At 39.3% G+C, this 14,724-nt stretch overlaps 2 protein-coding genes across 2 annotated transcripts; both read left to right on the top strand.

Moving 5' to 3' along the window:
• Nucleotides 1-3,715: 3,715 nt before the first annotated feature.
• Nucleotides 3,716-5,278, top strand: LOC107898288 (uncharacterized). The gene has a single exon (XM_016823807.1). The coding sequence runs from the start codon at nt 3,716-3,718 to the stop codon at nt 5,276-5,278; it is 1,563 nt and encodes a 520-aa protein (XP_016679296.1).
• A 6,380-nt stretch (nt 5,279-11,658) lies between these two features.
• LOC107898289 (uncharacterized) lies at nt 11,659-13,815 on the top strand. Its single transcript, XM_016823808.1, has 2 exons — nt 11,659-11,965; nt 13,715-13,815. The coding sequence occupies exons 1-2, from the start codon at nt 11,659-11,661 to the stop codon at nt 13,813-13,815; spliced, it is 408 nt and encodes a 135-aa protein (XP_016679297.1).
• The last annotated feature ends 909 nt before the right edge of the window (nt 13,816-14,724 follow it).

Genomic DNA, 14,724 nt, shown 5'->3' with positions numbered 1-14,724 from the left:
CATGCATACATATCAGGGTCCTACTCAAATCAGAGTATCAGAATATCAGATCACATGAATTAGGGTTTGTTTAGCCCTTATCGACCCTACGGTAGGTCCACAGTCGATCGAAACGACCCGTGCGACCCTAGGGAAATTTTTAGAATTATGGGCTCACATGCCTGTGTGGGCCCACACGCCTAGATTGGCCTAGCCCGTGTGGCCCACATGGCCAGATTCACACCGTCACACGACCGTGTCTTACGCACGGCTACGTCTTCGTCAGTCACACGGTCGTGTCTCGCACACAGACAACCACACAACTGTCCACTCACCCGTGTGGCGTCGACAGACTCCATTTTTTACTTTCGTCGAAGCTTGTTTTTTCATTTTAGGAGTACACATTTGGTTCTTTTTTGCTAGGAAAACAATCCCAAGACTCTTGAAACCATCGACTAATACAACCAAAACGGATGGAAACCACCAGGATGGAAACCACCCGGCATCAAATAAACAAATGAATAAAATAAAACTAAATTAAAATTAAAAGTCCAAAAAGTAACACAGTCCAGTCCTTTACATCAATAAGCCCAAATCCTAGCAGATCCAATTAGCCTAAAGTCTTAAGACCCAGCATAAACCCAAATACAAGCCTAAACCCTGACCCAATACAACAGGCCCAAACCCTAGTGGCCCATTTGTTTGAAACATCCAGAAACTCTTAGGGTTTCTGGAACAATTTGCACCGCAGGCAGGTTGGACCCCTTTCGCACGTGCACCACCACGCCTCCCAGCCGCGAGTGCTGCGCCTCCGCACCAGGTCCATGCGCGCCTTCTCCAAGCTGGCTGCATCTTTGACACTGTAAGGTTGTACCTGCAACAAACGTAAATGAAAAAATGTAGTGAGGAAAAGGAAATTGTATTCGTTTCGATTTATTTTTTGTTTGAAATTTTCGGCCTATAAAATAGCGCAAAAAGAGGCCTTTGAAAGCATATACAAAAAAAACAAAAACAAGAAAAACATTCAGAAATACAAAAAAAGAGATCAAAGAGGTGATTTCTGGTTTTTCTTTTCTTCTTCCCATTCGTATTTTGTTCCTTTTCGTTGAGCCATTTATTTTTTTATTAAAGATAGAAATAGCATTAAGAAAGGAAAAAGAGGTACCTTGTGACGAGATTCGGGCCTCCTCCGTTGCCATCGAGGAACAGGTCAGGATCGGAAATCACTTGAACCCCTCCCTCAGTGCGCGGAACGGCGCAGGGAACATGGGGTCTCTTTAGATTTTCCGAAATGAAAGTTTAGGTTTTTTTTAGCCTTTTAGTTTTAAAGCTCGGGACCAAAATGTCTCCGTTTGCTGCTAACACAATAGCTTCAAAATGACGTCGTTTGACGATTAGATCCAGGCGGTGACCCGACCCAGGGCAGGATCCGCGCATGCTGGACTGGTTGGTTTATTTGCTGTACTGGTCCTTGAGTGCTTGTTGAGATTATGGTTTGATTTCTTTAATTTGTTGAAATTTGTATCACATATTTAATCCTATTTTCATTTAAATTCAGTTTTAAATGTTGTCGTTTCTATGATAAATTGAAATAATCTTAATATTTGCGTATAATTGCTGATTTGATCCTTCATTTTTAAAATAAATTTTATTTTAATACTAATTTAGTTTTCCTTTCAAGATTCAACGTTATTTTAATACTATTTTACATATTATAGTATTTAATATTTTTATAATATTTATTTTGATATTATTTAGGCTTATTATTATAGTCCAAATGATAATAAATTATTGTCTCAGTTTGCTTTTTTTTTTTGTTTTTCAAAACCATTGTATATCGAGATTTTGAATCTATTGAAATTATTTAGTTTTGTTTTAATCCTTATTATCATCCTATTTTCGTTTGAAAATTGGGTTTTAAATTTGTAAATTATTATTTTTAATGTCAAAAAACGCTTCCTTCATATATTGTTTTGCCTTCATAGTTTTTTATTTTTGAATAAATCTATTATTATATTCATATATAAAAAACATTTTTTACTATTGTCTTAATATTATTTACAAACTTTTTATACTTTTAATTTCCTCATTTGCTACATTATTATTTATTTTACCACACTTAATACACTTTAAGAATTCAATATGTATTTCATATTTCTCAATAATATATTTTAGACTATGGCTCTATATTTTACTTGTGATTAGATAATTTTTATATTAATTACGCTCGTTTTTTCATTTGTAGGATTGATTATTAGTTCATTGGATTATTCAATGTTGATGTATTATATACTTGGTTGCTCCATGTTGTAAATCTAATTTGTTATTTATCATTTGCTTTATATGTGGCTACTTGATTATATTGTTCGAGAGAATCGCATTTCATCAAAATATTATAATCGTTTTGTTTCAAGTCTACTAAAAAGTTTGGTGTTCGTAAGTTCTCGAGAGAATTGTGCCCTAACTTACTGGGCTTCAATTCTTCTCGATGAATTTAGATCATCAAATGTTCATTTTTATAAAACTATACAACAACGAATAATAAAACTTTTTGGATTACAAAATGTTGGATCCTAACTCACTGGATACAACAATTTGTTGTCTCGTTTTTAAATAAGGGCAATATTTGAGGCTTAAGATTTTTGAGAGATTGAACCCTAACTTACTGGATTCTAAATTCTCGATTAACTTAAACAATTAAAAAACCTTCTTTAAACTCATGATTTTCTAAAAAAGAGAGAGCATATTTAATTTCAAAGATCGAATTTTTGCCCCCTAACTCACTGAGTGTAGCAATTTATTTCTTCAAAAATGAGTCTGTCTTATTATCCAATTTGATTTACTCAAATTTAAACTTCAAAGATCGTATTTTAAAATCTTTTCAAATTCTCGAAACTAAGACATTAAATAATCAATTCGGTACCAATTTTGGGCGTCACGGGGGTGCTAACCCTTCCTCGTGTGTAACCGACTCCCGAACCTGTTTTCTTAAAATTTCGCAGACCTAAAATTTATTTTAAATGGTGAACCGGTCACACCTTAATAAAATATCAGTGGTGACTCCCATTTCCATTTTCAAAATCGATTTCCATTTCTCAAAAATTTCAAAAAGATGGTTTCGACAGCTTGGCGACTCCACTGGGGGAAGGGGTTCAAGAGAGTCAGGCCATAAAATTGATTGTTTTTGTCTTATTGTCGAAAACTAAAAATTTAATGATCTTCTCTTTGCATGTGTTTGTATGATTGGTGTCAATTTTGTTTTATAACTTGTCATCATATTGCATAATGACTGTTTAGTCTTACCCATTTAAGTGGGAGTGAGAAGCTACTCCTTCGTAAGGTTTTCACCTCCGTGTAGGATAGTGGATCACTTTCAGGATACATCCGTACCTATGTCTTCGTGAGATTTTCATCTCCGTGCAGCCATAGGGAAATGTATTCCCCTGAACCGAACTCGGTCTGTATGAGCCTATAATAGGTGAAGACTGAGGAATCTGCTGGTTCGGGTACCTCAACTTTAGAACCAAACCACACATAGATAGCCTAAGAGCCCAGCTTAGGTAGAACTCCCCCAAACCCTAGGGATTGCCCATGTAAATGCTTGTTTCTCTCATATTTGTTTCAAATTTTGTTTATATGTTACACTGACTAATGGTGTTTTATTGCTATGATTGCGTGTCATTTCATATTCAAAAGAGTGTCGATTCAAGTTCGATTGTTAAATTGGAAGTTTGTCATGGAGAACAACTTTTTTGATAAAGTGGAAGACAATGCCATGGTCCGTATATGGTCAGAGAAAGTACAATTGGAAAAGGGAGACAGTCTAGCTAAAGATTATGTGTCAGAGCTGTGGGACTACACTCGTATTAGCGTGACGCAAAATAGCCTTCAGGAGCTGAGAGAAATATGGGATAAGTGGAATGATGAGACCAAGCAGTTGTTCTACTCTAACTATGAAGACTTGTCGTATTTGCTTGATGTAAAGGTGGATGAGCGTTTGTTCCGGGCCCTGGTTCAATATTGGAACCCAGCATATAGTTGTTTCACTTTTGGCAAAGTAGATCTGGTACCTACGGTAGAGGAATATACGGCTTTACTATATTGCCCAAGGCTTCAGGTGGATAAAGCATATTCTAGAGCCGCGTATGTCTCGGCATTTTGGAAAAAATTGATGCATATTACTGGTATGAGCGAGCAGCGGATCACGGCCAGGGTAAAGCAGAAAGGGGTGTGTAAATGTATTCCATGGAAAAATTTGTGGGATTTGATTCTAGCGCATGCGAATGGGAAAAAGAAGGTTGATGTGTTTTCTTTGAGTATCTACGGGTTGGTGATCTTCCCTAGAGCATTGGGGCATGTCGACGAAGCGGTCTCAGATCTTTTCGATCGATTGAGCAAAGGGGTCACGCCTGTTCCTGCAATTTTGGCTGAAACGTTTAGATCTTTGAAAGCGTGTAGGCGAGCTGGTGAAGGCAGATTTATAGGTTGTGTGCAATTGTTGATAGCCTGGTTCCATAGTCATTTTTGGAATGTCGACAAAGTTTCATATCGGGTTTGCTCTAGGCATTACTTCCCGTTAAAAGAGATAGTGGCTACCCCAAGAAGGGATGATATATCAGAAGAAAATTGGACAGCAATCCTACAAAATCTTCAAGATGATGATGTGGAATGGAGAGCTCCCTGGTTGATTCCTAATGAAATTCTTTACCGTTGTGGAAGCTTTGACTGGGTCCCGTTGCTAGGGATTGGGGGAGCCGTCGGGTATGCACCTTTATTGGTCTTAAGGAAATACAATTCAAGGCAGTTTGTGCCAGCGACGCAAAGTTTAGCTCAATATGAGTTCTCGTACCGCGAAGAAAATTACAAAAGAAGGGTGAAAGAAATTTCTCAGGCTTGGAATCAGGTTCATAGGATGAAAAGGCTAACTGTGGGTTCAATGACAACTCCAAAGTACGGAGAATGGCGAAGTAAGAGAATTAATGATAACATTCCAGAGTTAAACTTGGAGCGTGTTCGACCAATGGAAGAGTACCTACAAGTAATCCCATTAGAATTGGAGATTATAAAGCAAGACTTCGAAAAGAGGAATTCAGAACTTGAAAAGAAAATAGAGCGGTTGGAAGAAGAGAAGATGCATTTGAGGCTAGACGTTGACGTCCAAAAATTAGAAGCTGAAAAATTGAAGAAAGGGAATAATAAAGTAGAGGAGGATTTGGATAGCTTAAAGACAGACTACAAAAAGCTACGAGTATCAATAAGAACCGCGGAGCTGGGAAAGACTTCAGAGCAATGGCGATAGGAGATCCAAGAAGAAAGAAACAAGGCTGATGGATGGGAAAAGAAATGCCAAGAGACTCAAGTACAAAACTAGGCCCTGGAGAGAAATCTGTTAGAAAGCCGGGGTGTGACAGATGAATTAAAGGCACGAATAGCTGAGCTTGAAAGGTCTCTTCATTGTTACAGAAATCATAATACCGCAGTGGAACTAAGAGCGAGCTTGCACAAGATTGAAGAAACAAAGAAAAGAGTGGAAGAGTTAGAGGCGACGTTACAAGACTATGAGACACGGGTTGCATTTTTTGAAGCCAATGAAGGATGTCAGAAAGAGCAGCTCCACTATTATCAGAGCCAAGTTAGAGACAGAGATCACGTTATGGGAGAAGCTATGACCCAGATTCAGGAGGTAGTCGATTATTTACAGACTTTGGCAATACAAGCCGACACCTTGAGCGTAAAATACGAGCTGGAACCAGACCGGGGAAGAGAGCTTACTTCGCTGTTTAGAAAGATTAAAGTTCTGAGCATTAGGGCAAAATTATATATGTAATTTATTTTATGTAAAGAATGCTGTTATCCAAATGAAGCTTTCTAAATGAAATTGAATTAGAATCGACGCATTTTTGCATTCATGCATTGCATCACATTGCATCATATGCATTAAAGTCCACCAAAAGACCCTAATTGGTTAAAATTATTATAGTTAACCTGGAAACCGACAAAAGCTCACCCATTAAGCATCAATATGGTACTCGACGAAAAACTAAGGAAATGGACCAAAGACTAGAGAAACTGAAGCAAATGCAACGGGATATGCAAGAACGATTACAAGCACAAATGCAAGAGCGACTAGATAAAATTCAAGAGGACATGATTGAAAATTTGATCAAAGCTCAAAAGGATGCCATGGCTGAATTGACCCATCTATTGACAGGAGGAGTAGATAAAGGAAAGGGCCCTATAGCCGATCATGGAGAGGGTAGTGAGGATCCATTGTATCCTCCGGGTTTCACGCCACCAATTGCATGAACCCAAACTGAAATGTACCCAAGAGGACCGTCTGTCACAATTAGGCCGCAACAATTACAAACTGGTGCCACAAATTTTCAAGGACGATTGAGTCTAAACCCGGGGGAAAACCCCATCAATCCCACTATTCTGGATTTTGATGAAACAGCTGAAGAAGGAAAAGCAAACGCAAAATTGCCAAAACAATGGGAAGATAGGTATAGGTGGTTGGAGGAAAAGTTCAAACCCTTGGAAAGTGCTGATAGTAATCAGGGAATCGACGCTAAAGATCTAAGCTTAGTTCCAAATTTAGTACTGCCTCCCAAATTCAAGATGCCTAAATTTGAGAAATATAATGGAACTAGCTGCCCCGAGGCCCACATCACTATGTACTGTAGAAGAATGACAGGCTACGTTAATAACGATCAGTTGTTAATCCACTATTTTCAAGATAGTTTAGTAGGGGCAGCATCTAAATGGTACAATCAATTAAGTCGTACCAAGATCGGTTCATGGAGGGACCTAGAACAGGCATTCATGAAGCAGTACAGCCATATAACGGATCTGACCCCCGATATAATTACATTACAAAACATGGAGAAGAAATCGGGCGAGAGTTTCAGACAGTATGCACAAAGATGGAGGGAAGTGGCCATCTAAGTCCAACCATCGCTCCTAGAAAGAGAGACCACAATGCTCTTTATCAATACTTTAAAAGCCCCGTTCATCACGCACATGCTCGGAAGTGCAACAAAAAGGTCAGCCTCGAGAGGAAAGGAGAACGAAGGAAACAACGTAAATGCCTACAACAAGTCGGATACAGTGAATCAGCCAAGAAAGATGGCTGCCAGTCAACAAGGTTCAGCAAGACAAGAATCTAGCGTAAGACAGGGTACTGAGAAGCCCCAGTTCACGTCAATTCCGATGTCATACAAGGAGCTGTATCAGAAGTTGTTCAATGCACACATTATTTCTCCCTTTTACTTAAGCCCTTTGCAACCCCCGTATCCCAAATGGTATGATACGAACGCACAATGTGATTACCACGCGGGAATTACAAGGCATTCAATAGAGAATTGCACTGGTTTCAAGAAGGTAGTCGAGAGGCTCATCAGTATGGGCGTTGTCAAATTTGACAACTCACCTAAAGTAGAAAATCTTTTGCCTAATCATGCTGATAAGGGGGTGAATATGATGAGCGAAAGCAGAGGAGAAAAAGTCAAGAACGACATTGCTGAAGTAAAAACCCCGTTGAAATGGGTTTGGAGAGTGATGGCGAAGAGGGGACTAATTATTTCAGGTGCTGAAGAAAGATATGAGGCTGAAGGCTATTGTGAGTTCCACCGTGAGGTAGGACATGAGATTCAAGAATGTGAGGGATTTAAGGTTCTGGTCCAAAGCATGATGGATAATAAGGAGATGAGGTTTTATGAAGAAGTAGAAGATAAAAGAAATATTTGCACATCAGAGTTGGCAATGAAGACTACGGAAACGAATCATCTTGGGGTCATCATTTCTAGCCCTCGGAGCAATGAGTCTAGGGTCCAGATGACACCAAAAATTGTAATCCAGAAACCATCAAATTTCCCATACAAGGATAACAAAATGGTGCCGTAGAATTATGGATGTAACGTGACAATTTTGGGAAAAGAAGTAGAAAGAAATTAGGAAATAGGTTCTTACACACGCAATGGGAAGCGATGTGACGCGCAGGCAGAATCGTCAAGAGAGCAGAAGAAAGGGAGGGCCGTGGAAGATGAGCCATTGAAGAGGAGGCAAAAGAATTTTTGAAGTTTTTGAAACACAGCGAATATAGCGTTGTGGAATAACTACGCAAACAGCCGGCCCGCATTTCTATATTAGCTTTTCTCTTAAGTTCAAAAGCGTGTCGAAATGCACTATTGAAAGTACTAAATGAAACATATGTGGCGGATGATATTTCGGTGAACAAGTTGGATCGTTTGGCCAACAATATAAGTGCTGACAATTTTATCTTCTTTAGTGATGACGAAATACCATCTGGAGGAAGAGGTTCCACTAAAGCCCTGCACATCACTGCCCGATGCAGAGGGTACATACTCCTGGGGACCCTGATTGATAATGGATCTGCACTGAACGTATTGCCTTTATCTACTCTTAGTTGGTTACCGGTGGACAGTTCACACATGAAAGCGTGTCAGAGCATAGTGAGGGCATTTGATGGAACGGAAAAGAGGGTTATGGGGAGAATGGAGATACCGTTAAGGATTGGCCCAATTACTTATGAGGTGGACTTCTTGGTGATGGATATTAAACCTTCCTAAAACTGTTTATTGGGAAGACCATGGATACACTCAGCTGGGGAAGTACCTTCATCGCTACATCAGAAGGTGAAGATAGTATCAGAGGGCCAGGTGATAACAATAAATGCGGAGAAAGATATCATCGCAACAGTAACTAGTGATGCACCTTATGTGGAGATTGATGATGAGGCAGTGAAATGCTCTTTTCAGTCATTATAATTTGTGAACGCGATGTTTATTGCTGAAGAAAGCAGAATTCCAGTACCGAAGATATCTAGGAGCACAGAGATGGGGCTACAATTGATGATTGAAAAAGGAGCTTCACCCGGGAAAGGATTGGGAAAGTATCTTCAAGGAAATATTGAAGCATCGATGCTGAAGGAAAAGTTTGACAGTTATGGCATAGGATACAAGCCAGACATAAAGCAGAAGAAGAAAGAAGTAAAGAAAAGACAAGAGAGAAGAAGGGCACGTTTGAACGGAAAAGAGGTCAAGTGGGAACCTATGTCATTTCCCCACATATTTACATCTTTTTTATCGGGTGGATTTATTCAACCTGAGCGTGGAGTGCCCAGAGGCGAAGACATTGAAGAAATGTTGAAAAATATCCATATCAATGCTATAGAAACATCTGAGAAAAGGGCCTTGTTGGAGATCTGCCCTTACGAACCTGGAAGCGAGCTAAACAACTGGACTGTGGAAGAAATCTCTGTAGCCTTTAGGGCTTATTCAGAGTAATGCTCAGAACATTCTTGTTGTTTTAGCCTGGAAATGATAGGAAAATCCTTTGTGAAAAAGGCTTGAGCTTGAATATCATTATTCTAATGAAATACATCTTTATATTTATTTTGAGCAATTATTCTTTTTGCCTTTCATACAAGTAAATTTTTTTTATTGATTGTCTTGCAAATAATTCTTTCATTTGTAACCTTATTGTACAAAAAATTATTCATAAATTTATATGTTCTTGGTATATTCTTTGATATGCCTTCATAGGTCCTCAGATATCAATGACATGAGTGACGCTGTTTCAAACACGGAGCTTCTTTTTGAGCAAGACATGTGTTTAGAGGGATCTTACGACTTTGAAAATGACGAAGACTGTGGTATATCTCCAGACTTGTCGAGAATGGTAGAACAAGAGGATGAGCAGATCCTACCTTATAAGGAATCATTAGAAATCGTGAGCCTAGAGGAGGGAAAGGAGGTGAAAATTGGAACTGAGATCGCTGCAAAGACAAGACCAGACCTCATTAAATTACTCCGAGAATTCAAAGATGTTTTCGCGTGGTCATACCGGGATATGCCCGGGCTAAGTACTAGTGTTGTGGTACATCGTCTGCCCATAAAAGAGGATTGTAAACCAGTTCAACAGAAGATCAGGAGGATGAGACCTGATGTTGTGCTAAAAATAAAAGAAGAGGTCAAAAGACAGTTCAATACTGGGTTTTTATAGGAGATCAAATATTCAAATTGGGGAGCTAACATCGTCCCCATTCCCAAGAAATATGGAAAGGTACGAATGTGCGTAGATTACAGAAACTTGAATAGGGCTAGTCCAAAGGACAATTTTTCGTTGCCTCATATTGATACTTTGGTAGACAATACGGCGGGCTACTCATTATTCTCTTTCATGGATGGCTTTTCTGGATATAATCAAATAAAGATGCACCCTGAAGATATGGGAAAACGACATTCATTACTTTATGGGGAACATTTTGTTACAAAGTAATGCCTTTCGGATTGAAGAATGCGGGAGCAACATATCAAATAGCTATGGTGACCTTGTTTCATGACATGATGCATAAGGAGGTCGAAGTCTATGTTGATGATATGATTGCAAAATCTAGAACTGAAGAAGAGCATGTTCAAGTCTTGAAAAGATTATTCTTGAGATTGAGGAAATTTCAGCTCAAGCTTAATCCCGCAAAATGCACGTTTGGAGCCAGATCAGGGAAGTTGTTAGGCTTCATAGTTAGTAAGAAGGGGATTGAGGTAGACCCAGAAAAAGTAAAGGCAATCTGAGACCTGCCTCCTCCGTGCACTCAAAAAGAAGTCCGAAGTTTCCTAGGAAGATTGTATTACATTGCTCGATTCATTTCACAATTGACGGAGAAATGTGATCCAGTATTCCGTCTTTTAAAGAAGCATAATCTGGGTGATTGGGATGAGGAATGTCAGCAGGCTTTTGACAAGATAAAGCAATATTTGGCTAATACTCCCGTACTATCACTGCCAAGTCCGGATAGACTATTGATATTGTATCTAACGGTGTTTGAGAATTCCATGGGATGTGTATTGGGCCAACACGATGAAACGGGAAAGAAAGAAAGGGCAATATATTATCTCAGCAAGAAATTCACTGGCTGTGAAATGAGATATTCGTCAATCGAGAAATTGTGTTGTGCTTTAATCTGGGCAACACGAAGACTAAGGCAGTATATGTTGTATCATACGACTTGGTTGATTTCAAAGTTGGATCATTTAAAATATATGATGGAATCAACTGCTTTAAATGGGAGAATGGCTAGATGGCAGATCATGCTCTCTGAATTTGACATAGTATATTTAAGTCAGAAGGCCATAAAGGGGAGTGCAATAGCTAATTTCCTGGCTAGTAGATCCTTGAAGGACTATGAGCCTTTAAACTTTGATTTTCCAAACGAGGACTTGATGTGTGTGGCAAGCACTGAAGAAAATCCTCAGAGGGATCATGAGTGGAGGTTAAATTTCGACGGAGCTTCGAATGCTATAGGTAATGGAATTAGGGCAGTCTTGGTATCCCCGAGTGGAGATCATTACCCTGTGGCTAGCAAGTTGGACTTTGACTGCACAAATAATATGCCAGAATATGAAGCGTGTATTATGGGCATTCGTGCAGCCATCGAGCGGAACATCAAAGTGCTAAGAGTATATGGGGATTCCGCATTGGTGATATACCAACTTAAAGGGGAATGGGAAACTAGAGACCCTAAGTTATAGAAGGCTGGTCTCCGAGTTGGTTGATGAGTTTGACGATATCACTTTCAGTTATCTCCTACGAGAGGAAAACCAAATGGCTGATGCATTGGCTACTCTAGCTTCGATGATTCAGGTGAACAGGCTTAAAGTAATGAGGCCTATTCAGATGAGCATCTATGAAACCCCAGCTCATTGCTACAATATTAAGGAGCAGGGAAAAGACGATCACCCTTGGTATCAGAGTATCCTACAGTATGTGAAGAATCGAGAGTACCCTAGTCAAGCAACGGAGAACGACAAGAGAACTCTGAGGAGAATAGCCATCGAATATGTCTTAGACGGGGAAGTGTTATACAAAAGAAGGAAAGATCAAGTACTGTTAAGATGTGTAAATGTCGTGGAAGCTAAGAAAATTTTGGAGGAAGTCCATGAGGATATCTGTGGGACGCACGCCAATGGTTTCACCATGGCCAGACAGATCATGAGATTTGGATACTATTGGTCCACTATGGAAGGGGATTGCATTAATTACGCCAAGAAATGCCATAAATGTTAGATTTATGGAGACAAGATGCATGCACCCCATTCGCCACTTCATGTTATGACCTCTCTATGGCCGTTTTCCATGTGGGGTATGGATGTCATTGGGCCGATATCGCCAAAAGCTTCTAATGGGCATTGTTTCATCTGTGTAGTCATTGATTACTTCACCAAGTGGGTAGAAGCTGCTTCATACGCAAATTCTTGAAAAATGAGATCATTTGTCGATATGGAATGCCTGAGAGAATCATATCCGACAATACGCTGAATTTGAACAATAGCACAATAGCTGAGGTTTGCAGCCAATTCAAGATCAAGCATCATAACTCATTGCCGTATCGTCCAAAACTGAATGGTGCAGTAGAGGCGGCCAATAAGAATATTAAAAGAATTGTGGGGAAAATGACTGAGACTTACAAAGATTGGCATGTGAAGTTATCATTTGCTCTCCTGGCCTATTAAACATCTGTTAAAACTTCTACCGGGACAACACCTTTTTCTCTAGTTTATGGAATGGAGGCAGTATTACCCATTGAAGTTGAGATCCCCTCTCTACGAGTATTATCTGAAATCTAGTTTGACGAAGCCGAATGAGTCCAATCTCGATATTATCAGTTGAACCAATAGAATAGAAGAAGTTAAGAGCTATTCATCATGGGCAAATGTACCAGAAACGAATGATGCGAGCCTATGATAAAAAGGTTCGCCCCAGAGAATTTTGTGAATGAGACTTGGTGCTAAGAAAGATCCTTCCTACGGAAAAGGACTTTAGAGGAAAATGGATGCCAAATTGGGAGGGTCCTTATGTTGTAAAGAAGGCCTTTTCTGGTGGAACTTTGATTCTAAGTGAGATGGATGGTAAAAGTTTGTTAAACCCCGTAAACGCAGATTCCGTCAAATAATACTTCACCTGAAAGAAGGGGACCAAAGTGAAAACTCGCAAAAGGCACTTTGCTTCCTAAAAAAAAGGAGGATGATGAAAAATGAAAATTAAAAATGAAAAAAATGAAAGAGTAAAAATGGAGAGGCTAAGGGGAAAACCCGCAAAGGGCACCTTAGGCCAAAGGGGATTTGAATCGAAAACCCGAAAAGGGCGACTCAAATATTGGTCAGAGAGGGGCATGAGAAGATTGGAACTGTTTAAATTTTGATTAGGGCACACGATGATCTTACTATACCTGAACCAGCAAGAAGGGGCATACGACATCTTGGAGCATCGACAGAGTACTGCAGATCTCCTAAACACATGCTAAACTCAGAATAGTCTTCAGAAGTTTGTACAGGGAAATTCAAGCTGCGATAACTGGGGCACCTAGTTCTTATTGTATTGAATGTGTTAATCCCTTTTTCCTTTTTATTAATATACACATTCTCAATCAACTTCTTTATTATTCCTCTTTCGCTATTGTTGATATTTTACCTCTTTCGAGCTATGCTCAGAACCAAAATTTAGCCATAGTCATAATCTTTTAGCAAACATGTTGCATTGGAATAATGATTAATGGACTACTAAACTTTCACAAAGTATGTTTTGCACATTACTCTAAAAATTTCTAAATAATACAGTAATCTGAAACAGGACTATTGTTTAGAACGAACTAGGTTTAAATGTCAAAAATCTAAGAAAATTTTTTATTTTAAACAATCCCTTCGAATTTTGTTGACAGAAGTATCAATCAAACGAAATGTCAACAATAATCGTGAGCTGGTAAGAGGGGATCTCTCTCTCAAGGAAATTTCTTCTCGCACATTTGATGTGGCACTCTGAAAATGGTATATAAAAACCAAAAAATTACACATTTGGTATCCTTCAAATTGCGATGGGAAAGAGTTGGAAAGCTAGATCTCCTCATTTTTGAGTCACATATGGAGAATAAAGATACAACTTTTGCATTCTGGAGGATTAAACTTGGAAGTTTACAGTGGGGGCAATTTAATCAAGTGTTTCATTGAAGGCACCAGCCAGGAAGGAAGGTGTTAAAGCACGGTCGTCATAAAAGCCTTAATAGATTTTGAGTAATATAGCAGCATCTTGCATTCATGCAAACATCACCCATGTCTAGTTAGGAGCATTTGATTCATTTTGATCTTGCCATCCTAATAATTAGGCATAATTAAGTTTATCATACAAGTCATGTTCCAAGGTCGGTGAAGCCGATAATCCTATCTCCCTGAAGTTGTAGTGGAACGGATTAAAGTAACAGATCTTATCTCACTGAAGTTGCAGTAGAGTGGATCGCATCAAGTCTTATCTCCCTGTAGTTGCAGCAGAGCAGACTAAGTAAGCAGGTCTTATTCCCCTGAGTTGCAGTGGGCCAGATCGAAGATGGCAAATCTTATCTCCCTGAGGTTGCAGTGGAACAGATTGAAGCCGATAATCCTATCCCCCAAAGTTGCGGTGGAGCGGATTAAAACGTCAGATCTTATCTCCCTGAAGTTGCAGTGGAGCAGACACAAGAAACAAATCCTATCTCCCTGAAGTTACAGCGGAGCGGATCAAAATGATAGGTCTCATCTCTCTGAAGTTGTAGCAGAGTAGATCACATCAGTCTTATCTTTAAAGTCGTAGCAGAACAAGTTGAAGCTACAAGTCTTATCTCCTTGAAGTTGCAGTGGGACAGACCAAATATAGCAAATTTTGTTCTTTGAGAAACTACAAGTTACAAATTTTATCTCT

The sequence above is a fragment of the Gossypium hirsutum genome, chromosome D04 (assembly GCF_007990345.1).
Source record: "Gossypium hirsutum isolate 1008001.06 chromosome D04, Gossypium_hirsutum_v2.1, whole genome shotgun sequence".
Lineage (NCBI taxonomy): Eukaryota > Viridiplantae > Streptophyta > Magnoliopsida > Malvales > Malvaceae > Gossypium > Gossypium hirsutum.
The sequence above is the reverse complement of the archived record's forward strand: the minus strand, read 5'-3'. Positions and strand labels throughout refer to the sequence as shown.